This window comes from Sorex araneus, chromosome 9 (assembly GCF_027595985.1).
Source record: "Sorex araneus isolate mSorAra2 chromosome 9, mSorAra2.pri, whole genome shotgun sequence".
Taxonomy (NCBI): Eukaryota; Metazoa; Chordata; class Mammalia; order Eulipotyphla; family Soricidae; genus Sorex; species Sorex araneus.
In genome coordinates this window covers 34171784-34195184 of record NC_073310.1, presented here as the reverse complement: position 1 = coordinate 34195184, position 23401 = coordinate 34171784, and the positions used below count along the sequence as shown (strand labels likewise).

At 43.4% G+C, this 23401-nt stretch overlaps 2 protein-coding genes across 4 annotated transcripts in view; one reads left to right on the top strand and one right to left on the bottom strand.

Moving 5' to 3' along the window:
- Positions 1-12180, bottom strand: part of TAF5L (TATA-box binding protein associated factor 5 like) — a 39817-nt gene extending 27637 nt beyond the window's left edge. Inside the window, exons 1-2 of one of the 2 annotated variants that reach the window (XM_055146717.1) lie at positions 11993-12180; positions 483-627 (exon numbers count right to left, since the gene is read on the bottom strand). In XM_055146717.1, coding sequence (XP_055002692.1) covers positions 483-624 — 142 coding nt within the window. In that variant the 5' untranslated portion in view covers positions 625-627; positions 11993-12180. Of the gene's footprint in view, positions 1-482; positions 628-11166; positions 11734-11992 lie in introns of those variants that run through there. The other variant, XM_055146718.1, reaches the window with a different exon arrangement.
- A 122-nt stretch (positions 12181-12302) lies between these two features.
- Positions 12303-23401, top strand: part of URB2 (URB2 ribosome biogenesis homolog) — a 34607-nt gene continuing 23508 nt past the window's right edge. Inside the window, exons 1-4 of one of the 2 annotated variants that reach the window (XM_055146716.1) lie at positions 12303-12498; positions 12912-13043; positions 15955-16093; positions 19353-19529. In XM_055146716.1, coding sequence (XP_055002691.1) covers positions 15968-16093; positions 19353-19529 — 303 coding nt within the window. In that variant the 5' untranslated portion in view covers positions 12303-12498; positions 12912-13043; positions 15955-15967. The remainder of the gene's footprint in view (positions 12499-12911; positions 13044-15954; positions 16094-19352; positions 19530-23401) is intronic. The other variant, XM_055146715.1, reaches the window with a different exon arrangement.

Below are 23401 nucleotides of genomic sequence, written 5' to 3'. Positions count from 1 at the left end.
CAATTTGCATATAGCACCGTTATGGATAAAAAAATTTAGAATTATGTTATTTATTTTTTATGAATTCTCCTTTGCTGTTTTTGTTCTTGGGCCATACCCAGCAGTGTTCAGGGCTTACTCCTGGCTCTGTGCTCAGGGATCACTCCTGACAGGCTTAAGGGACAATATGGGATGCCCGGGACTGTGGTTGTGTCAGCTGAACGCAAAGCAAATGCCCTACCTGCTGTACTACCACTCCAGTCTCCAAAATAATTTAGAATTCTGAGGAAGAATTCCCAAAGCAGGAAGCATTAAGAAGTGACTTTAGATTATGGCATTGCTCTGACGAACAGTTAGCAACCTCTGTGGCCTACACTCACTGGGTGCTGCCTCTGAGGTGCTGAGTAGTTTGCTCTCTACTGAGTGACCACCAGAAGAGGAGGAGGAGAAATCTCTTTGGCTGTTAACCCAAGCTTTGCTGCTCTAGTTTGCTCCCCTAGTACCTGTGAGATTGGCTGCCATCTCTTCAGCAGTCTGTGAAAGCCGCAGTCCTTGCTTGAAGGGACCGTCCGAGTCCACGTATTGCCGGCGTTTGAGGTAGCAGGACACTGCCATCTGAATCTGCTCGGTGCGCACTCGTTTCATGACCTTTTGGGGGGGAACCACAGGATGCAGGTTGTAGAACTATTTGATAGTCTGGGGGAATCCCAAACTGAATGAGGACATCACACAGACAAAGCAAGCAGCATCCCCAGGAGCAGCCCAGGAGACTATTAGAGCAGCGTCCCGCCCATGTGCCCTCACAATGGACAGTCAACCCAATTGACTGAAAATAGGTAGCCCTCCCCAACTTTCGTTTATGAATAACACTTGGATAAACCCTCCCCCCCAGTTAAACCCAAACACTTCTGAGGGAGCTGCCTGTGGTGCTAGGGGTCCTGCAGGCCCCTGCTGGCAATACTTGGTCCATCGTCAGGGCTGGAATGCAGTGGTTAGGGCACCTGTTTTGACCAACGTTCAATCGCTGGTGTTCTACACTAGTATGGCCAGGAATGATCCCTGAGTGCAGAACCAGGAGTAATAAGCCCCGAATGCAGTTGGGAGCGGCTCAAAAACCTCTCCCCGGCATTAATGTGCTCAAGCCCTGCAGTGCTGGGGCCTCCAGTGTCACTGTGTCATGCTGTTCTAGATTGAATTTACGGCTTCACACATGCTCCACATACTTATAACCTTAGGATTTCTTTATGTCATAAAACTTTTTTTTTTTTTTTTTTTTGCTTTTGGGGTCATACCAAGCATTGCTTAGGGGGTTACTCCTGTCGCTGCTCAGGAGTTATTCCTGGTGGTGCTCAGGGAACCGTATAGGATGCTGGGGATCAACCCCGGGTCAGATACAGTGCAAGGCAAACACCCTATCTGTTGTATTATCACTCTGGCCCCTATCAAACATTTTTTTTTTTTAGTTTTGGGCCACTCACAGCAGATTGCTTAGCAGTCATTACTGACAGTACTTGGGGATGATGTGGTGTTGGGACCTGAACCTCAGTATCTCATATGCAAAGCATGCATTCTCATCCTACAGTTACCTCCCAGCCTCTTTAACATTTCTGTTGTTGTTGCTGCTGTGGGGGTCACACCACGTGGTACTGGGGATTTACTTAGGACTCACACAGAACTTCAATTCTGTGATGCAGATCCTAGGATAAGCATGGATTGGTTTTTATGTTCCCTTACCTACTTTTTATTCTACTTATGAATGAAATCACTTGACATTTGTTTCTCTTTATAACTAATCTTGCTTAGTATAACATCCTTCAACCCCATCCATATTGTGAACATGACAAGATTTAATCTTTAGTTTGTTTTTGGGTTACAACTGGCTGTACTCAGGGCTTATTTCTTGCTCTGTGCTCAGGGATCACTCCTGGCAGGGGGCTGGGGGGCTATAATGGAACATGGGGATCGAACCTGGGCTGGTCAAATGCAAGACAAGTACTTGCTGTACTATCACTCTAGCCCCTCCTTTAAATTCTTTTTTTAAAAGTTTATTTGTACTATATGTGTATATATATACATATATACATATACATATATATACATATATACACCTGAAATTTTATGTTTTTATAAGGGGTTTCCCAGATGCTGCTCAGGCCCAGCTGTGTGAGAGTCACCAGTACTATACCTGGTGATTCTGGGTGCGGGGGTTGGGGAATGCAGTGCCAATGACAGAACTTGGGATATTTTCTAGCTGCAATTTTAGTGTATGAAGATGCACAGTGAATAACCCAATAAATATCCACCTTTTAATATCCTAAAAGTCATACATCAAAGCAAACAGTGAAGGCTGAAGACTCATATATTAAAAACATATTATCTGTATATAAACATAATGTGTAAGGACATCATATTTTAGATTTCCTGTGTCTAAAAATTAAATTGTATGTGCATTTTATTTCTGGATTACCAAGAAAATACAATTATTTGTTTAAGAGGATGGGCAGGCCAGAGTGATAGTACAGTGGGTAAGGTATGCACTGTGGATAGGGTATTGCCTTGTATGCACTGACATGTGTTTGATCTCCAGCACCCCATATGAACACCTCCAGGAGAGATTCCTAAGTGAAAAGCCAGTAAGTAGTGAGCACCACAAGGTATAGTCCAAAAACAAACAAAGAAAAAAACAAAACAAAAAGATGGGCACAGGAGTTGGGGAAATAGCTCAAGCAGTAGAGCACATGCCTAGCAGGTGCAAGCACTGAGTTTGATCCCTTGCACCTTCAGGGGTGGTCTATTAAAATACAGACAAATGGGTACTGGATCTGGTTGAATTTCAGTGATACAATAAAGCTAACACATTTACTCCCAATCCAAACCATCTTTTCATTATGGGATTTGTCTCACTTGATTATGACATGACATAGTAGCAGTTTTTCACAATATTTTAAATTAGACAACTTTCTTACTTTCTTCCTCTTTCCTCCCTCCCTCCCTCCCTTCCTCTTTCTGGGTTATACCTGGCAGTGCTGGGGAACCATATGGGATGCCACATCAGCTGTGTGCAAAGCAAACACTTAACGTGCTGTACTATCTCTCTTGCCTTGATTTAAATAATTTCCTAATTAAGATTTTAAAATTCCTGGTGCAAGGCTTTGAGAGTGGGATTATCTGCTATAAGCATTTATCTCTCAAGTCCAACAGATGCCCAGTGTTGGGCCCGAATCATGTCTAGCAGCGTCAGCTAGCCAGTAAGCAGCAGTAGCCAGGCCAGAAGCACACACTGCCTACTCGGTTACATGTGTTCACTGAGCTCAACCACATGAAGCAGCCTAGCAAGACTAAGAACAAAACAAAAGCTGCTAATTCAGGCACTAGAAACTACTGCTTCTGAAATACAGGGGACATAACCCACCCATGGGCAATCACTCAAGACCAGGAAAGGTAGCAGAGTTGCACAATAGACAGAGGTAGACATAGAGAATTATGCGGAACAAGTCCCCGAAGAGCAGGACAAAAATGTGAGTTCAAAGTAATGGTTATGAAAATGGTTATAAAAATGGTAATTGATGTTGGGAGAATAAATTATATAGAATTTTAGAGAAATGAAAAAAGGGGGATGCAGAGATAGTCCAGCAACCAGCGGGTACATGGGAAGTGAGTTCAAACCCTGATGCCACATGGACCAAGCAGCCTCTGTATCCTTGGGCTCTAGCACTGAACTGCCCGGGCTACCTGGCTGTATCCCTGGAAGTGGCCAAGCGGCTCTCTCAGAGAGCCTTGGGAAGCTCCAAACCTCCCAGTCCCCCCAAGTCCCCCCAACAAAAGGAAGCTACAGAGCAGCAAAATGCTATTCTGTATTTGAGTGAAAACGATTCAACATACTAAGGGCTGAAGGAAAAAAGGTAGACAAGCCAGTTAAAAGACAAAGCAATAGAGCTGGATCCCAGTGGTAAAATGACAAAACAAAACAAAACAAAACTAAGAAGTACCTTGAAGGCTTTTGGATACTAAAAGAATAATATTCTTATTATATGCAATGAAGAAGAGCGAGATTTAGGCAGAAAAGTTGGAGGAAACACTGATAGAAAACTTTCCTAATCTGGAAACAGAAAAAGGCCTTCAGGTTCAGGAAGCCCAAAGAGTTCCAAATAAAGAGACACACAAAGGTATATTAAAATAGCAAAAGTTAGGGGCCAGAGAGATATACAGTGGGTAGGCCACTTGCCTTGAATGTACCAGACCTGGTCCGAGAGCCATCACACCATATGGTCCACCAGGCCATGCCAGGAGTGATCCCTGAGTCGAGTCAGGAGTAACCCTGAGCACCACCAGGTGTGACCAGCCCCTCCCCCCACCTCCCTGCCAAATGAAATAAAATGGCAAAAGTTTTAAAAAAATAAAAAGAGAATCTTACAAGTTACAGGGGAAAAATTGTTACATAAAAATAACAGGGAAAAACACTATTGAGACCATATTTTTCTTTTTTTTTGGGGGGGGAGGAGGGCAGATCCAGTTGTTCTCAGGGTTTACTCCTGGTTCTGTGCTCAGGAATTCTTCTGACCGTGTTAGGGGGACCATGTGAGGTCCCAGGAACTGAGTATGGGTAGGCCTCATGCTAGGCAAGCATCCTACTTGCTATGCTATCTCACTGGTCTAAGACCGTATTTTTCAACAGAAATTTTAGTGACCAGACAGAGAGTGACAAGATATACTTCCTTTCAGACATGCTTAAAGGAAACAAATTCTTCTACCAAGAATGCCGTATTTGGCAGGGTTAACATTAAGAATTAAGCGAGAGACTAAGAGTTTTCTAGATAAATAAAAGCCAGAGGAATTTAATCATAAATATTAAATTGATCTTATGAGAAATGTTAATGAGACTTTTTCTACACTAAAAAGAAATAGCTCTAATATCCAGAAGCCATATATTAAAAATATATTTCACTGGAGAAGATCAGTTACTTTGAACTGAGGATGTGAAATCAGAGATCAAAAACAAAGTGGTGAAAGAGCAAAAATGTAAAGTTTGGGATGTGATCAAATGTGAGATAGAACACTATACACACAAAGTTTTATCTACCCCCTGTTCCATCTGTGACTACAAAAAAGCATTACAGAAAATACACAAGAGAAAATAAGGAAATAAAAAAGGGACTTAAATTCATCACTAAAAAAGGGCATCAAACCTCAAAGGAGGGGCCAGAGAAAGTGTACAGAGGATAAGGGTTTCACTTTGCCTGTCAAGTACAGGCTGATCCCCAGCACACCAGACGGTCCCCTTGAGCCATGCCAGGAGTGATCCCAGTGCAGGAGTAAGCCTTTAGCACCGGGGGTGTGGCCTTAAAAACAAACCTACCAACCAAACAAAAAAACCCTCAAAGAAACATTGAAAAAGAAAATAAAAGAGAGAGAGAACAAAATAACCAGTAAGTATGGCAATGAAAACATAAATAGTAATAACCAAATACTAAGCTATACAAATGTGTATCATTATTTAAAAAAAGAGAGTGCACTATACATTTTTAAAAATTTTTATTATATTTTTTATTTTTTTGCTTTTTGGGTCACACCTGGCAATGCACAGGGGTTACTCCTGGCTCTACGCTCAGGGATTACTCCTGGCCGTGCTCAGGGGACCATATGGGATGCTGGGAATTGAACCCGGGTCAGCCGCATGCAAGGCAAACACCCTACCGGCTATGCTATCGCTGCCCCCCCCCCCCCACACACACACACACGATGCCAGGGATCAAACCTGGGTAGGTTGTATGCAAGGCAAATGCCCTGCCCTACCTGGCCCAAGGGAGAGCATTGTATTTAAATAAGTCACATGAAAAGAAACAGTTCCATAGATGCTTTCATTCATGTGGATGATAAGGAAAGCTAAACAAATAAACAGTGAAAAGCCAAAACCAAACCCTTAGATTCTAACACAACTGTGGTTACCAGAGATGAGTAATGAGTGTAAAATAGGTAAAGAGGACCTACTAAATGGTGCTGAAAAGCTTGGCTTTCGTTAGTGATATAGTCTACAGATGGACTATTAGAAAGCTGCTTCTTCTCATCAATAAAAATGTCATTTTTGTGTTACTAATAAGCATTACTTTATTGTTGTTGTAATCAAGTGATTGTCTATGGTTCTCTAACCTGGCTTTAAACATGAGAATTTCCTGAGTGTGTATAAATAATTTTAGCCTTAGAGATACTAATTCAGTATTAAATTTAAAGCGAAAAGAAATCGATGGACTAAACAATAGTAATAATATTACTGTTTTATACATGAAATATTTTAAATGCATACAAAGATGTGACAGCACTGTCCTTACCCAGTCTGGCCTGAAGTTACACCAGTCAATCTGATTACCTTCCCCCTGCCAAAACTGGGTGCTGAAATGATAGAGGGGATGGAAGTTCTTAGTGCAACTAGGGGATGTTATTTGCTGGCTTAGAGAAGGCCTATTTCTTGAGGGAGTGGGGTGCTAAGTGATGCTTTTTCTTAAAAGGGGGCTGAAGGCCAATAAATTTGGGAACCCTAGCAAAGATGACACTAAAGCTGCTTATAATCTAACTTCAGAAGCTCCTCTAGAAACTCTTCTAAATAAGTAACTTTCTCATCTTTTAACTGAGACTGAAACTTTTTCAGATTTTCTACTGCTATGGAAATGCAGGTGTCTACCAACTTCAGCCATTTCTAAACCAGATGTTTCTTATCACTTCTCTAATAAGAAAATTTGTATGCAAAAAGATATGGAAAATGACATAAAACTTGAATATCGCAGTGCTGTCAAGGTGGGACAATGTATATAGCATGTCCGAGGAAGGTTAAAGAAAGCTGTAAAAGAGCAAACAGAAAATAATGAGAGCACACGATAGTAAATACAGACTGTGTTCTGGATTGCTAGAAACACGCTGTCCATACTGATTCAATCTAGACGCACCCAATGGGCAGATTATCTAAATATAATCAACAATTTATGACAACAGGGAATCTTCTCTGAACATGGACAGTTAGCTAACTAGGGGCCAAGGATCTCAAGGTTAGGAAAGCAGGCTTTAACTCTTTTAACAATCACATCCAATGGAAACACCCAGACAATGGTTTCATTAGGCTTGATCCCAATACATACACATATTTCAAGCGAAATAATTAACAAAGTTCTGCAGGAAAATCAGTTTCCTCTTCCTAAGATCTCGATAATACTAATATCTATAAATGGACATTGAAAATAACCTTAAACTAGACCTGTCTTTTGAGAGACTCAGACTAATGCTGATGTTCAGTTGCCTGCTTAACTTTTCCTATAAACACAAAATCTTCAAAATCTCAACGGAGTTGGAATATAATTATATCTTTGTTAAAATTTCAGGATTCCTCATAATTTTCAATTTACGTAGCTTTGGAGTTTGTTGTTGGGGCATACCCAGTGATATTTGCTGGGGGAGGAGGGGGGCTGCTACTTCCAGCTTTGCCCTGAGGTAACTAAGGCAGGGGGGAAGAGGGGTATTCCACCCCCTTTTTTTTTTTTTTTTTTTTTGGGTATTCCACCCCTTTGAGTCACTTTCCAGTCCTAATATAACTTTATCTTATTTTTTTGCTCTTTCTCTCTCTCTCTCTCTCTTTTTTTTTTTTTTTTTTTTGCTTTTTGGGTCACACCTGGTGATGCACAGGGGTACTCCTGGCTCTTGCACTCAGGAATTACTCCTGGTGGTGCTCAGGGGATCATATGGGATGCTGGGAATCGAACCCGGCTTGGCTGCATGCAAGGCAAATGCCCTTCCCGTTGTGCTATCGCTCCAGACCCCAGTCCAATATAACTTTTAGAGGTAAAAACAGATCACATATTTTTCTTTCACGTTCTATAAGTAGTTCTGGAAATTAACAAGGAAACTGATACAATATATAACATGTATCTATTTCTAACACAGTAACAGTTGCCAAGTGTTAAACTGGCAACAACTGAATTTCAACAAATTTGCTTCCTAAAATGAGGATGTGATTTGTTCTTGTTTCAAAGTAACAAATCTACAGGAAAAAGAATACAGTCATACTCTAACATTTAACCTCAGAAATATGGGGAAGATAGAGCCTGAGTACCCGGCTAACCTTGGAGCCCCACTAAGAGAATTGTGAGCAGAGTCTGAAGATTGGGAACCACGAGGTGTGGCACCCATATAAAAACAAACAAAAAGGTGGTGGTGGTGGGTGGTGGTGGTGGGGATACATGGTACCAAAGGTACATGGAACTTTGGAAGCCTCTGATGATGATAATATGTGTCTGCAATGGAGTAAATGTCTTTAATAGTTAACAGACTTCATCCTAACCTATCATCCTCCTTATTCAAACAATTCCCTAACCAAGTAAACGGAGTACATTGTGTTGGTTTTTTTTTTTCTCAACTAAATGTATTTTTCTAATTATAAATTTAGGCTTAAAAACAGATAAAAATTACTGTGTATTTCTCTTAAATGAGATGTCACATGAAGTGACTAGTAGTTACTAAAAATACCCACTTACTGAACATATAAGTGGCAAAATTATCTACCAAAAGATCATTGTAAATGGTATCTAAAACTCTGGCTTTTGCATCAATCATGATAAAGCACATTCAATTAGCTTCGTGAAAATAGAAATCACAGATGAAAAAGAAATAGCCGTAATATTTTCAGTTTAAGTTATTCAAGTATTATTAATTAATTTTTGCTCAGACACATACTGATGTGAATACACTTGAACTAGAAGTCATGCTCTTTTCCACAGTGAGCTAAAAAATGGCGGCATATAAATAAGGCCCATTGCTAGGGACTTAGGATGCAGAATAGAACCTGGAGAGTATAGGGGAGAAAAGGAATGAAACTAAAAACAGATTTTCTTCAGTATCAACCAAAACCTCCATGATGTTCCAAAAATATTTTCTCATTGACTACTTTCTATCTTTCCAGCTTCCCGCCACAACCATTCCAAACTGGCTCAGTCTGCTCACACAGTCAGCTGCCTCTGCTTTTTTTTTTATTTTTATTTTTTTATTTTTTTTATTTTCCGGTCACACCTAGCAATGCCCAGGGCTTACTCCTAGCTCTGCACTCAAAAACTACTACTGGCAATGCTTGGGGGACCATATGGGATGCTGGGAATCGAACCTGGGTTGACCACGTGCAAGGCAAATGCCCTACCCACTGTGCTATTGCTCCAGCCCCAGCTTTTTCTTTTTCTTAACTGATACTTGAGATTCCACAATCCTCGCTAAATCTAATAGTCATTCCCCACAAAATCTTACATGACTGCCAAATATGCTTCCTCCCTCGAAAACTTTTTTGTCTGTTTTGTTTTTGGTTTGGGGGCCACACCCGGTGGTACTCACAGCTTACTCCTGGCAGGGGTTGGGGGACACAAATAGGATGCTGAGGATTAAACCTGGGTCGACCATGTGGAAGGCAAGTGCCCTACCTACATTACAGCTGCCCTTGAAAATAGTTTGTTTTTTCCTAAAGAGAGAAGCCTCCTGCAAACAATTTGTGGGTCTCGTCATGTCTTCCCCAGGAGCTCTCTAAGGTTCCAGGTACGGGTTTAAAAGCTTGTTTCTGTCAAGCTTTGCTTTTGTTTTTGAAGTTAAAAACAAATACAAAGATGCCAGGATGGGTATTATTAGATGGGTCTTCCTCCGATTCGATCCAGCTCCACACTACTGCGGACACAATATTTGTAAAAAGTGAATTTGATGACATCTTTGTTCATTTAAAAAACTTTCTGTTGTCTCCAAAGTGTGGGTTTAAAACACTCAATACATTATTTTTCTAACACCTGGTTTCTCTAACCACTCCACCTTCTCACCTCAGGAGATTAGGTTAAATCAGGCAGCAGCACAGATCAATACCCCTCCCAAGAGCCCAGTAACTACAGACCCTCACAGTGGGACTTCAGTCTCAATTATGAAGCCTTCTATTCACAAAACTTGATCATGGTATTTGCCACCCTGTTTATCTGTTTCCACCACCCACACCTAACACAAAGAATATACCATCATCCAACACTAAAAAATACACAAAACACAACGTTAAGAGCTTCACAAAGATCTCCTTTATGAGTTAGTCTTAATATTTTTTTAGATGGCAAAGCTGAGGTCCAAAGTTGTCAGACTATGAGTATAAGGTTCAAGTGTTGGGACAGGAACTCAGGTCACCTGGGCTGCATACTCTTGTAGCTCAGAGCCTTGTGGGGACAAAATTGTGAACGTTTACAAGATGCTGCTTGAGACAATGATTAGGAATTATTACCTGAGAAGTTGTCACATAAAGACAGGTTGAAAATGTGGCTCTTAGTATTTTTCCACTGAATGAGGTGAATTTAAGTTTCCCTAGGACTTCCAGCTAAAATGACTCAATATAAAACGGCACCTCCGTTTCCAAAGACATCCTTCACAGGTGTTATGAAGGACATCCCTGGAAAAACACACCTCCCCCCAAACATTTGCCGAGCAGTTAATTTAGGTCTTCACCTAGTTTCACGGTGACAGAAGCACAAGTAAGCAATCACATGCAGAAGCAGGAACAACTATTTCAAAATGCACTGATTTGATGTAGATCACAAAAAAGAATGCTCAAGGCAAACTAGCCCTCCTTTTGGTTTTTCAGTTTATCTCTGATTTTTAAGGCAATAAGAATGTAACTAAAAAAAATTAAAGTTAGTATGTTTCACATTTAGCACAAAATCCTAGGCCTCCCATTTCATCAAAGAGGAAAAGACGGCTCAAAGGAGTTACACAGAGAGTTCATGGTCTCAACCCGGTCTGGGCACAAAGCCCTACCTGCTACTACTACTACTTTTCTCTGAGTTTGAATATATGATACAATTTCCCCTTCCAGCTCACTTTCAAGCATTGTACCAGTGAATGGCTGCTGTGTGTCCCTCACCCCCACAACTCAGGTATACACCACACACACACACACACACACACACACACACATATCTGTGTCCCTCACCCTTACAACTCAGGTATACCATACACACACACACACACAGACACACACACCTGTATCATCTAACAGAAGGCAAATTCAGCTTTTCCAGTTCCTCCCGAAAAGACATCCAGCTACTTGTAAGTGGGGAGTTACCATTCCAAGATCTTTATCTGCAAGGTCAGAGTTTGGATCATTTACGACTAAAGGACTCACGGGACGGGGAGACTTACCTTACCTTTAGATCCTAGAACCACACACGCTGCGAGATCCGCATTATAACGACACTTTCACAACTGATGAGAGAACTGCACACAGCTTTCCTGTACTCTACTTCCGCCAAGTCTAAAATGACACCACTATTTCTAACCATCAAGCCACTCACGAGCAAGGCTTTATCTTACGCATTACACATTTTTAAAGGCAGGGAGCATTCCTCGGGTGGCCCAGGCACATAAACCTGTCAAGAGTTCATCTCAAAGGAAACCTCGGATTCTCTAGCAACAACTAGCCTGAACTCTGGCGCTCCTGCGTCCCACGGAGAGGTCAATTTCACGCCCCTCCACCCACAATCACCATGTGCGAGGCTTAATCTTGGACTCGCCCAGAGACAGTTCCCTTTTCATTAAATGATAGAGAACTGGACCGAGGCTCCCGGCGGGCTGTCCAGCGCTCAGGACCCCCTTTCCCGGCGGGGACCCTGAAAGCCGGCCGGGAGGATCCACCCCCGAAGAGGAATGCAGAGAGCTCCTCCAGGTGTGGCTGCCCACTGGAGGCCACGCCGCCGGCGGCCGCCCGGGACTGGGAGGCCGAGGGCGGAGGCGCGGCCGCCGCGCCCGCGCACAGGCAGCCCCGCCCGCGCGCCCCGCCCCCACCGCCCCGCCGGCGGGAGCTGCGGGCGCGCGCCCCGCCTAGGCCTCGCAGCGCGCCGCAGAGATGCAGCCCGCGCCGCGCTCCCCGGCCCCCGCCCGCACGCCCGCGCGCGTTAGGCTCGCGACCCCCCCCCTCCTTCCCCCGACCCCTCCTCCGTCCCTCCCTGCCCGCGCGCCCCGCGCTCACTGAACATCCCAGGCGGCTCCGGCTCCCCCCGCCGCGGCCCCCCTCCGTGATCCGGTCGCTTCCGCCTCCGTCGTCTCTGCCGCAGGGTCGAGCTCGGACTGCCGGCTCAGCCGGGCCCCCGCGCCCCGCGCCCCGCCGCCCCCGCGGCGGCGGCTCTGGGCGGCTGCTCCATGACTGACTGACACGGAGCGGGCCGGGCCGCTCGGGCCTCCAACGCGCAACCGTCTCCACCAATGGGCGAGGCGCCTCGGCGTTCTGCTGGCGATGCCTGGCGTGCGTGCCGCCCCGCCCCGCCGCGCCGGTTGCGTCGGGCGGAAGGGGCCCGGGAGCCGGGTCCACGTGGTGGGGCCGCTGGGGAGCCCCGGCTGGCCGCCCTCCGCGCTCCCTACCTCCGCTGTCGCTCCGGGACTGGGGCTTGCAGGGAGCGTCACAGCCTGGGAGCTGCCACTGTTCATCCCCGGGCCAGGGGGCTTGGGGTGACAGCTTCACCCGAGGACGGCCTACAGGTGAGTCCTTTCCCACCTCCCTCCTTTTTTTCTTCTTTTTCTGCTTTTTGGGTCACACCCGGCGGTGCTTTCTGGGTTACTCCTGGCTCTGCACTCAAAATTACGCTTGGTGGTACACGGGGACCATATGGGATGCCGGGAATCTAGCAAACGCCCTACCCCCCTGTGCTATCACTCCGGCACCGTAGGTGAGTCTTGAACTGCCCGGTCCAGGGACTGAGCATCCACCCCCGGGGCCGGCGCTCTGTCGCGCACGCCGTCCCTCCAAGTGTTGTTTCCTAGGTGAGCTTCTTACCTGGTAACGACTCTTCCACCGGCTTAGAGCAGCCTGGGCTCGCTCTTGTGATTGCCTCTCCTTTCCCACCCAATTGCACACTTCAGATTCTTGTTACTTGGTTTCATCTGCTCTGCAGGATCGAGAAGGAGACCATGAGCTTTCGACCACCGCGTAAGAGCAGCATTGTGATCTACTTTGGACTTTTCCCCTGGTCCTTCCTTCCTAAGATCCGTGGAGACCAGAGGTAACGGAACGCTGGCAGAGACAGGTAGGATCTGTGAGCAGTCTTTGCAGCAGACAATCCTGCAAACTCCTATTAAAGAACTTGTAGCTGTCCCTTGGTAGGAATTAAGTTGTTGGAAAGGTACCGAGAGTTTTGACAGATAGGAAAAGTGGTAACCGTTCCTGTTTTCTGTAATAGATTGAAGGCCACGGGGTTGAATTAAGTGTCCTCTCCACTGTTCACTCATTTGTTGTATATTGAAAATACCTTCAGAAAGACGTCTGTGGGATTTTAGGCCCCACAAGTTAAAAAATATACATATTGTGCCATCAGTACTGCAAAATATTTTGGGTTGATAGTTAAGCTGTCAAACCAAAGCTGTTTGACAGGTTACAGGTTGCGGTGCTCGTTTTGTATTTGGGGGGGGTCTTATTTTGTTTTTATTTATAGTCATTTCAGTTTCATTTGTTTTTTTTTGGGGGGGGTGCACACCTGGTGATGCTCAGGGGTTACTCCTGGCTCCGTACACAGGAATCACTCCTGTCGGTGCCCAGGGGACCTTATGGATTCCAGAGATCTCTCAGAGCATGCCAGTCAGCCACCCTACCCGCTGGGCTCTCTCCAGCTCCCAGTCATTTTAGTTTAAAATAGAAAAAAATTTCTTGTGTAGAACAGAGCTTTTTTTTTTTTTTTATAATGAATTTAGCTGGATGTTTCCCCCTTTTACTGTGACTTCTAGGAAACGTAAGCTATGTTGATCTCAGTTTTATTTAAATTGTAGGTAGTTGTTGGTATGTTCACTTTTTTCCTTGTTCCTGAATTTATGTTCTATTTTATTACCTTTATTATGTAAACACTTTGTATCTTTTTGGAAGGGAGGATTTGTAAATTTATGCAGACCTCTAATGTTGCAGTGGAAAGTTACTTTTTTGGAGGGGGCGGGGTTTGTGCCGCCCTCGCTGGAGTACTCCTGAATAGGCACCAGGTATGGTGCTGGGGATTCAGTCTGGGTCAGCTGTGTTCATGGCAAGCACCTTCTCTACTTCACGTTTTCTACCCCAGTAGTAATAGTTCTGTTGATAACTGATTTATATTGTGTTATTTTTATTGGGGGGGCATACCTGACTGTACTCAGGGCTTACACCTGGAACCCAGTTGGCCACATTTAAGGCAAGTGCCCTACCTGCAGTATGCTTTCTCTAGCCCCAATATTTGTAAAAATCTGGTGTTTGGTGGGGGGTGGGGGGAGACAGTACCCCCCAGCGATGCTCAGGGGTTATTCCTAGCTCTGCACTTAGGAATTACTTTTTTTTCCCCCCACTTTTATAGGAATTGCTCTTTGGTGGTGCTTGGGGGGACCAGGCTTTATGGGATGCATGGCTCAAACATGAGTTTGAGGCAAGTGCCTTACCTGCTGGCCCACTTGGCCCCAATTATTTTTTTACTTGGAAAAATATTGCTTTTTGGGTCACACCCGGTGATGCTCAGAGGTTACTCCTGACTCTGCACTCAGGAATTACTCCTGGCAGTGCTCAGGGACCATATGAGATGCTGGGAATCGAACCCGGGTTGGCCATGTGCAAGGCAAACGCCCTACCTGCTGTGCTGTCACTCCAGCCCCAAGTGTTGCTTTTGCTAAATATTGAATTGTTTAGTGTAACTGGTTTTAATACATAAATCAAAGTAAACTTCGTTACTTTGTCTTTAGTTTTTGGGCTACACCCTTTATCACAGCTGGTAGGACTTTTGCCTTGCATGCGGCTGACCCGTGTGATTCCTTCGTCCCTCTCAGAGAGCCTGGCAAGCTACCGAGAGTTATCTCGCCGGCATGGCAGAGCCTGGCAAGCTACCTGTAACGTATTCTGTCACTGTCATCCCATTGCTCATCAATTTGTCCGAGTGGGCACCAGTAATGTCTCTCATTGAGAGACTTATTGTTACTGTTTTTGGCATATCCAATATCCAATATGCACGGGTAGCTTGCCAGGCTCTGCCGAATGGGCGAGATACTCTCGATAGCTTGGCAGGCTCTCCGAGAGGGGCGGAGGAATCAAACTCAGGTCGGCCTCGTGAAAGGCAAACGCCCAACCGCTGTGCTGTCGCTCCAGCCATGGCGTATTCTATGTGCCAAAAAAAGTAACAACAAGTCTCAATGGAGACGTTACTGGTGCCCGCTCGAGCAAATTGATAAACAATGGGACAACAGTGCCGCAGTGCTACACCCTTTAGCACTCAGGGCTTACTCCTGGTGGGGCTCAGAGGATTGAATATGGTTGTAGGGACTGAACCCTAATTGGCTGCTTGCTAGGCAAGTGCCTTCCCTGCTGCACTTCCCTCCCATCCCACGTAATGCCAAATGAGTTGTGCAGACTTATAGCTCTTTTCCAGTCAAAATTATTTTTGAATGAATCTCCTTTCTTTAGTAATTAAATAGTTTGGGTTTTGCCCAGTTAATTACTGGATTCTAGCTTCTGGGAATATGATGTGTGATTATAGCAAGAATATTTGCACATAAATGTGTGTAATCCGTCTTCAGCCTAGATTTTGCCTAAATTTGCCCTAGAGAATTCATGTGCTAGCATTTATGCATGGCTTATTGCCTAACAATTCTGTTTATATATTTTATTTCACTTAATTTGTTTTAAAGAAATATATATGCATGTATATCCATATACAGTTTCTTATTTATAGGGCACATCTGCCAGTGCTTATGGACCACTCTGGCTAGATTCTTAGGGATTTAGGCTAGATCTTGAGGACCATGTAGTATTAGAGATTCAACATGGGTCTCTGGCAATGCAAAGCATTTGTGCTGCATCTTTTAACTATCTTATCCGCCCTTAAGGGAATATAACACAATGTTTATTATGTAGACATTAAGATACATAATATCCATTTTCTGGTACACATTGAGTTTGATCTTAGTATAATATTTTTTAATTGTTTCAACTTACAGATAAAGTGTGACAATGGCTGCTGTTTATTCTGGCATTTCCCTTAAACTTAAAAGCAAGTCAACTTCCTGGGAAGATAAACTAAAACTAGCTCACTTTGCTTGGATTTCCCACCAGTGTTTTCTTCCAAATAAAGAGCAAGTAAGTTATTCTTGTTTTGGGGGGCACACCTGGAGATGCTCATGGGGCTAAGTCCTGGCTCTGTACTGGGGTGGGAGTGGGGGTTTGCTGCTTGTGTTTGGGGATTGAATCCAGGTCCTCTTACATGAAAAGCATGCATTCTAGCACAGCTCTCTCCCAGAAGTAAGTTTAATGAGAGACTTAAATTTTTATAGCCTTAAGAAAAGTACCATGTGTATACAGTATATTTTAACATTTAGTTGCAATTTTAAAAGTTTAAAGACTGATAACAGAAACATAATTGTAAGCTAAAAGTAACATTTGGTTTGGGTTTTGTTGGTGGTGGTGGTTTTGCTTTTTGGGGGTCATACCGGGCGGTGCTCAAGGGTTACTCCTTGCTCTGCACTCAGGAATCAGTCCTGGCGGTGCTCGGGGGACCATAGGGGATGCAGGGGATGAAACTCTGGGCCAGCAGTGTGCATGGAGCTGTGCTATCTCTCTCTCTCAGGCCCTCCAAAGTAACATTTGTTCAGTGTTACTGACTTTAAAAGTAATATGAGAACTTTTATTGGAGTATGTTTTTGGTTTGTTTTAAAACCGCAGCATTTCGGGGCTGGAGAGATAGCACAGGGGGTTGGGCGTTTGCCTTGCACGCGGCCGACCCGGGTTCAAATCCCAGCATCCCATATGGTCCCCTGAGCACGGCCAGGGGTAATTCCTGAGTGCAGAGCCAGGAGTAACCCCTGTGCATTGCCAGGTGTGACCCAAAAAAAAAGCAAAAAAAAAAAAAACAAAAAACCCGCAGCATTTCTGTTATGTTTGGAAACATCTCTTATATATTTCTATCTCAGTAATTGTATCAGGGGACAAATTGGAAATAGATAATTTGTTGATAGCTCCTTATAAATAGGAACAATGCTTCATAAATTACACATCTTTAGAATTCCATAATTAAGAGTTGGAAAGTAGAGATTTAATATTTGTATTGTCTAGAAATAGATAAGGAACCAAAAAAGTCAACCCTCTTATTAAACATTTCTCAAACCTAGCTGAAAAAATACTGTTGGTAGGATTATGAGCTAATGAAATTGGATTAATTTATACTTGCATGCTAGTTAGTAAAGAAGCAGCACAAAATGTGTTCATGATGTCTGTTTACTGATGGTGAGGTATAGTATGGGGAGCATTCGTGTATCTACTAGATTCTAAACCTGTTGACTTGAGAATCAACTTGGCAGTTTGACAGTCTCCTGGCAAATGTTCTTTTTTTTTTTTTTTTTTTTAAATTTCCTCTTTTTGGGTCACACCTGGAGATGCAGAGGGGTTACTCCTGGCTTATGCACTCAGGAATTACTGCTGGCAGTGCTCAGGGGACCGTCTGGGATGCTGGGAATTGAACCCAGGTTGGCCGTGTGCAAGGCAAATGCCCAACCCGCTGTGCTATCACTCCAGCCTGAGGCAAATGCTCTTATCTGGTTTGTGTGACCAAAGGAAATGTCATGGCAGGCAGGTGGATCAAGGTCTGTATCTTTATCCTAAGTCTTTATGTGAGATTTTAATTTATTTGTCATCTGCTGCTGTTCATGATTTATTGAAGTTTGTTTTCATCAGTTATGCCTTTTTAAAAAATTTATTTATTATTTTTTTTAAGTTTTTATTTTATTGAATCACCGTGAAAAAAATACATAGCTTTCAGGTTTAAGTCTCAGTCATATAATGATTGAGACCCCATCTCTTCACCAGTGCACATGTTCCACCACCAAGAACCCCAAAATAACTCCTTCCCACCCCGCCCCCACCTAAGTAGCTAATGATATTCACTTTATTCTCTCTGTACTTTGAATACATTCAATATTTCAATAGAAAACTCACTATTATTGTTTGGAATTTTCCCCCAACAATCAGGCCTGCCGAAAAGGCATCATTTAATAATTTCTTTTCATTGCTGAGAATGAAGACTATGAACTCGTGCGGCCGCAATAGCGGCCGTGCTGTTTTGGATTTCTGATATTTTAACTCAGTTCACAGTCTAGATGCATTTCTGTAAGAAGCCGCTCTGGGTGCCAAAATGGGTTAGAAGACCTCTAGGATCATAGTCTTTAGGAGCAGAGGGTCCGTTTCACGCTCAGCAGCTCTGGATCTTATCTGGGCCGAGGGCTTGCCAGTAATGCCCACTTCCCATGATCGCTTATGAGCCACAAAACTGCAAAAATCGTACCTCTGGGTTGGGAGTCTTAGAAGGTGGCTCTCGCCACATGGATATTGCTGCCGCCACCATTTTCCGCACAGAAAAACGGTGGAGAGGAAAAATCCATCCCTGGGCGGCACGGAATCATAGCACAGCTCACAGTCTAGATGCATTTCTGTAAGAAGCAGCTCTGGGTGCCAAAATGGGTTAGAAGACCTCTGGGATCATAGTCTTTAGGAGTAGAGGGTCCATTTCGCGCTCAGCAGCTCCGCATCTGCTGAGCCACCTTCTAAGACTCCCAACCCAGCGGTACGATTTTTGCAGTTTTGTGGCTCATAAGCAATCATGGGAAGTGGGTGTTGCCGGCACACCCTCGGCCCAGATAAGATTCAAGAGTTATGCCCTTATCGCCTTTCCTCAAGTTTATGGGTGAGGAAGTGTCTCTACAGTGGAAACTTGTAGACATGTGTCATCCTTCTTATCATGGAGCATTTACGCTTTATTTCACAGGACACTATTATATCTAGGGAAGGTAAGCATATTTAGAGATTGAGCTACAAATTACATGAAACCTTGTCTTTTGATTCTGCACTTTTGCTTTTGAATCATTTTGTGGCTATTCGGTTGCTGTGCTTGTGAATTTTGAAATTTAGTAAAATTTGGGGAAGTTAGTACAAACTTAGAGTTTAACTTGAAACTTTTATTTATTTTGCTTCTTGGGTTGCACCCGGCGATGCACAGGGGTTACTCCTGGCTCTGCACTCAGGAATTACTCCTGGCAGTGCTCAGAGGACCGTATGGGATGCTGGGAATAGAACCCGGGTCAGCGGCATGCAAGGCAAATGCCCCACCTGCTGTGCTGTCACTCCAGCCCCTTGCTTGAAACTTTTAATTGGCACAAACTGACGGCAAAATTAGTTTCTCAATAATTTTTTTAACTGTAGGCTTTTTGAAGTTGCCAGCGATAGGCTTGAAAGGAGATCAATCCTCTCTCCCCTGCTGTTGGATTTGATTATGCATGGAATTTTCCAGGGATTCTTCAGTGGCTTTCTTGATTTAAAAGATCTTTTATTTATATTTCTTAAAATTTAGGTATTACTTGATTGGGCCAGACAGACGCTGGTTGCATTTTATAAGAAAAAACTTGAACTGAAGGACGACATCGTTGAAAGACTTTGGATCTATATAGATAACATTCTGCATAGTAGGAAGCTGCAGACTCTCCTCAAGAATGGAAAGACAATTGACCTTCAGCTTACCCTAGTCAAGGTAACTAATAGTTTCCTGTATTGTCCTGTATATGTTTCATATAGTTCTGTTGAGTTCCTGCTAATGCTGAAGGCTTACTTGTCTTTTGGGGGGTTTGGGAACAGATTTGGAGGAGTTGAGCCACACTATTAGTGCTCAGGCTTATTCTTGGCTCTTGCAGGGTCCACTTGGAGGGCCATATGGGATGCAGGCACCTTACCTGCTGTACTATCACTCTGGCTCCTGAAGGCTTATTTGTTTGGTTTTTATTTTTAAACAATTTTTATTGAATCTCCTTGAGATACAAAGTTACAGAGTTGTTCGTGATTAAGTTTTCACTCATACAATGTTCCAGTAGCCATCCATTCTGGGGTTTCCCACCACCGGTGTCCTCAGCTTCCCGGCTGCTTTGTTTTAGAATTGAATACTGAAGCTGAAGCAGTGTCACAGTAAGAGTAAATAATAGTATTTTAAAAATTGTAATAATCACATGCATAGATATGCTCCAAATTGTGCTAAGCAGTTTGTCATTTAAAATTGAAGAAAAACTAGAACTGTTTCAAAATTGATTACCTTTGTTTTTCATTTTTGTTGTTCAAAAGAACATATAGCTGAGCCTCCCAAGTGGTGCTCATGTTGGCAGTACTAGGTTGACTGGGCCAGTGGTTCAGTGTGAGGACCTGAGACTTCCGTGCTGTATTGGCCTTGTGGTGCAAGGATAGGGCAGGGGGAGGCTTCTGGGGGGCCACATTGTGCTAGGGATCAGCCACATGCAAGGATGCACTCTAATCTCTATCTATAGTATCTTTTTGGCCCCTAATTGGGAAAGTTAGCTTGAAATTTATACTTTGTGGTCTTTCTTTTTTTTTTTTTTCTTTTTGGGTCACACCCGGCGATGCACAGGGGTCACTCCTGGCTCATGCACTCAGGAATCACCCCTGGCGGTGCTCAGGGGACCATATGGGATGCGGGGATTCGAACCCGGGTTGGCTGCGTGCAAGGCAAACACCCTACCCGCTGTGCTATCGCTCTAGCCCCCCACTTTGTGGTCTTTCTATCCCAGTTCCTTCCAACTTTTTTGTTGGCCTGAAGAAAGATCAAAGGCCAAATGTGGATTGGAATTTGCTTTAAGGTTTTTGTCTGAAAGTGTTTTTAACATTGTATCAAAGTTATGAATCTCACTGTTAAAACTTCATTGAGTGTTTTTTGTAAAGCATACAAGAAAATTAAAACGACTGAGCGTTATGAAATATCTTGAATACCTGTTGATGATAAGCACTGATAATGAGTATGTAGTTTGTGCCAGACTCAAAGAAATATAGTGACTTGGTATTGTCTTCTAGAACTGTCAGGTTATGAAGTCTATGCCTTTAATCTGTAGTCATCTAGCTCTATGATTGTTCAGGCAGAAAGAGAGGCATTAGTGCTGGTAACAAAATTAAATAGTTTAGCTGCTTGACTGTTGGTGACTTTATTGGTTCCTCCAACAATTTTTTTAAAAAGTCTCCTGTTTTTCATTTTTTGGCACGTTAAAGATTTTTTTTTTTTTTTTTGCTTTTTTGGGTCACACCCAGCTATGCTCAGGGGTTACTCCTGGCTCTGCACTCAGGAATTACTCCTGGCAGTGCTTGGGGGACCATATGGGATGCCGGGGATCGAACCCGGGTCGGCTGCGTGCAAGGCAAACGCCCTACCCGCTGTGCTATCGCTCCGGCCCCTAAAGATTATTTTTTGTTTTTGTTTTGGTGCTGCACCTGGTGATGCTCAGGAGTTACTCCCAACTCTGCACTCAGGAATTACTCCTGGTAGTGCTCGGAGGAGGCTTATGGGATACCGGAGATTAAAACCAGGTTGATAAAATGTAATATTCCATTTATGCAATTTCTTTTCCCTGGATGTTTGTGCTTTCCAAAATGATATAATAAAAAATAAACAGCTTAAAAAAAAAAAAAACCAGGTTGACTCTATGCAAGGCAAGTGCCCTACCTACTCCACTATCTCTCTGGCTCATTTGATTTGAACACTGTAATTTGTAGAGTTACTCTATAGTTGAGTTTTGGACATACAATTTTACAGCATAGATCCTACCACCAGTATCAACGTCCATCCACCAAATGTTCCCGGACTCCCTCCTCTAGCCCCTCACCCACAGTCTGCCGTATTGACAGACATCTTTTTTAATTTGGTTGTTAGAGTTTGGGGCTCCTGGTTTCAGTGTTGTTGACTCTGGTTTGAATATTTAGCTGTATCGTTCCTTAACACCATTGATGTACCTGACCCCCTTGGCCCTTCCCCCCTCCACTTGCTTCTTATCTACCTCTTCTCCCCACCTCCACACTATTTATTTCTTTTTACTCCCTGTACGATGGGGTCAGGGGTGATCTAGGCCTGCCTCACTTTGAACCATTGCATTTCCTCATCCAGTTACTCTAAATACCACATAAAAGTGATATCATCCTGTGCTTAACTGTTTTCTGGCTTATTACATTTAACATGATATCGTCCAGTTTCATTCATGTTGCAGTGAACTGCATGATTCCATCATTCCTTATAGCTGTGTAGTGTTCTGTTGTATATAAATACCACGATCCACTCATCTGTTGTTGGACATCTAGGTTGATTCCAGGCAAGCACTGTATCTGCCGTGCTATACTCCAGCCTGGACTCTGGTCGATTCCAGATCTTAGGTACTGTACCAAGTGTGGCAGTAAATAATGTCATGCATACATCCTTTTGAAGAAATGTTTTTCTGTCCTTGGGGTAGCCAAAAGTGGAATTACTGGGTCATATAGCCGTTTAATTCTCAGTTTACTAAGAACTTTCCGTGCTGTTTTTCACAGGGGTTGAACCAGACATTACTACCAGCAGTGGGTGGGAGCCTTTTTCACCACATTTCCACCCACACAGATTTGTTCCCAGTATTTTTGATATGTGCCGTTCTCACTAGTGTAAGATGTCATTGTCATCTTGATTTGGATTTTCCTAATAAGTGATGCAGAGCATTTTTTCATGTTCCTGTTAGCTATCTGTTGTTCTTCACAGAAATCTGTTCATTTCCAACCCCCACTTTTTGATAGTGCTTTTAGATTTTTGTAGTTGTTCTTTGTATTTTATAGATCCTGGTTATCATCCCTTTAATGTGTTGAGTTCAAGTATTTCCTTCCGCTCAGCTGTCTTTTAGTTTTAACCCATGTTTCTTTTGCTATGCAGAAACTTTGTAATTTGTTGTTGTCCCATTTATTTTCAATTCTGTAGCCTTTGCCAATGGCATAGTATCATTAAAAATTCCAAGTCTTGGGGTGTTCTGCCTATACAGGATGCTGGGAATTGAACCTGCATCAGCCATGTGCAAGGCATGCACCTTACCCAATGTACTGTTGTTCTGGTCCCTTTTTGGGAGATTGTTACTGTTCCAGTTTCCTTGCTTGTGATTGGGGTCTTCAGGCTTCTACTTCTACCTCCTCCAGTTTTGAGAGATTTCTGTCAATCTGTACATTTCTTCTAGGTTCTCCAGCTTAACAGATAAGAGTTGTTCATAGTAAGCTCTCACAATATCTTTGATTTTGGGGGGTTCTGTTGTAATTTCTCATGAATGAATGAATCTTTTGTTTCAGATTCAATTTATTTGAGCATTTTCCCTTTCTCCCCTTGTGAGTCTAGCCAAAGGTCTGTGTGTCTTGTTTATTCTTTCAAAGAATCATTTCCTGCACTTTCCTGCATTCATTGTTTCTTTGTATTGCTTTCTTGGTTCCTGTCTCATTGATTTCTGCTCTGGTTCTTAATATTTCCTTTCTACTACTTGCCTTTGGATTTATTTGTTGTTGGTTCTTCAGACATTTATAGGTGTGCATTTAAGGTTGTTGATTTTATCTTTTTCTTGTTTGTGGTGCCAG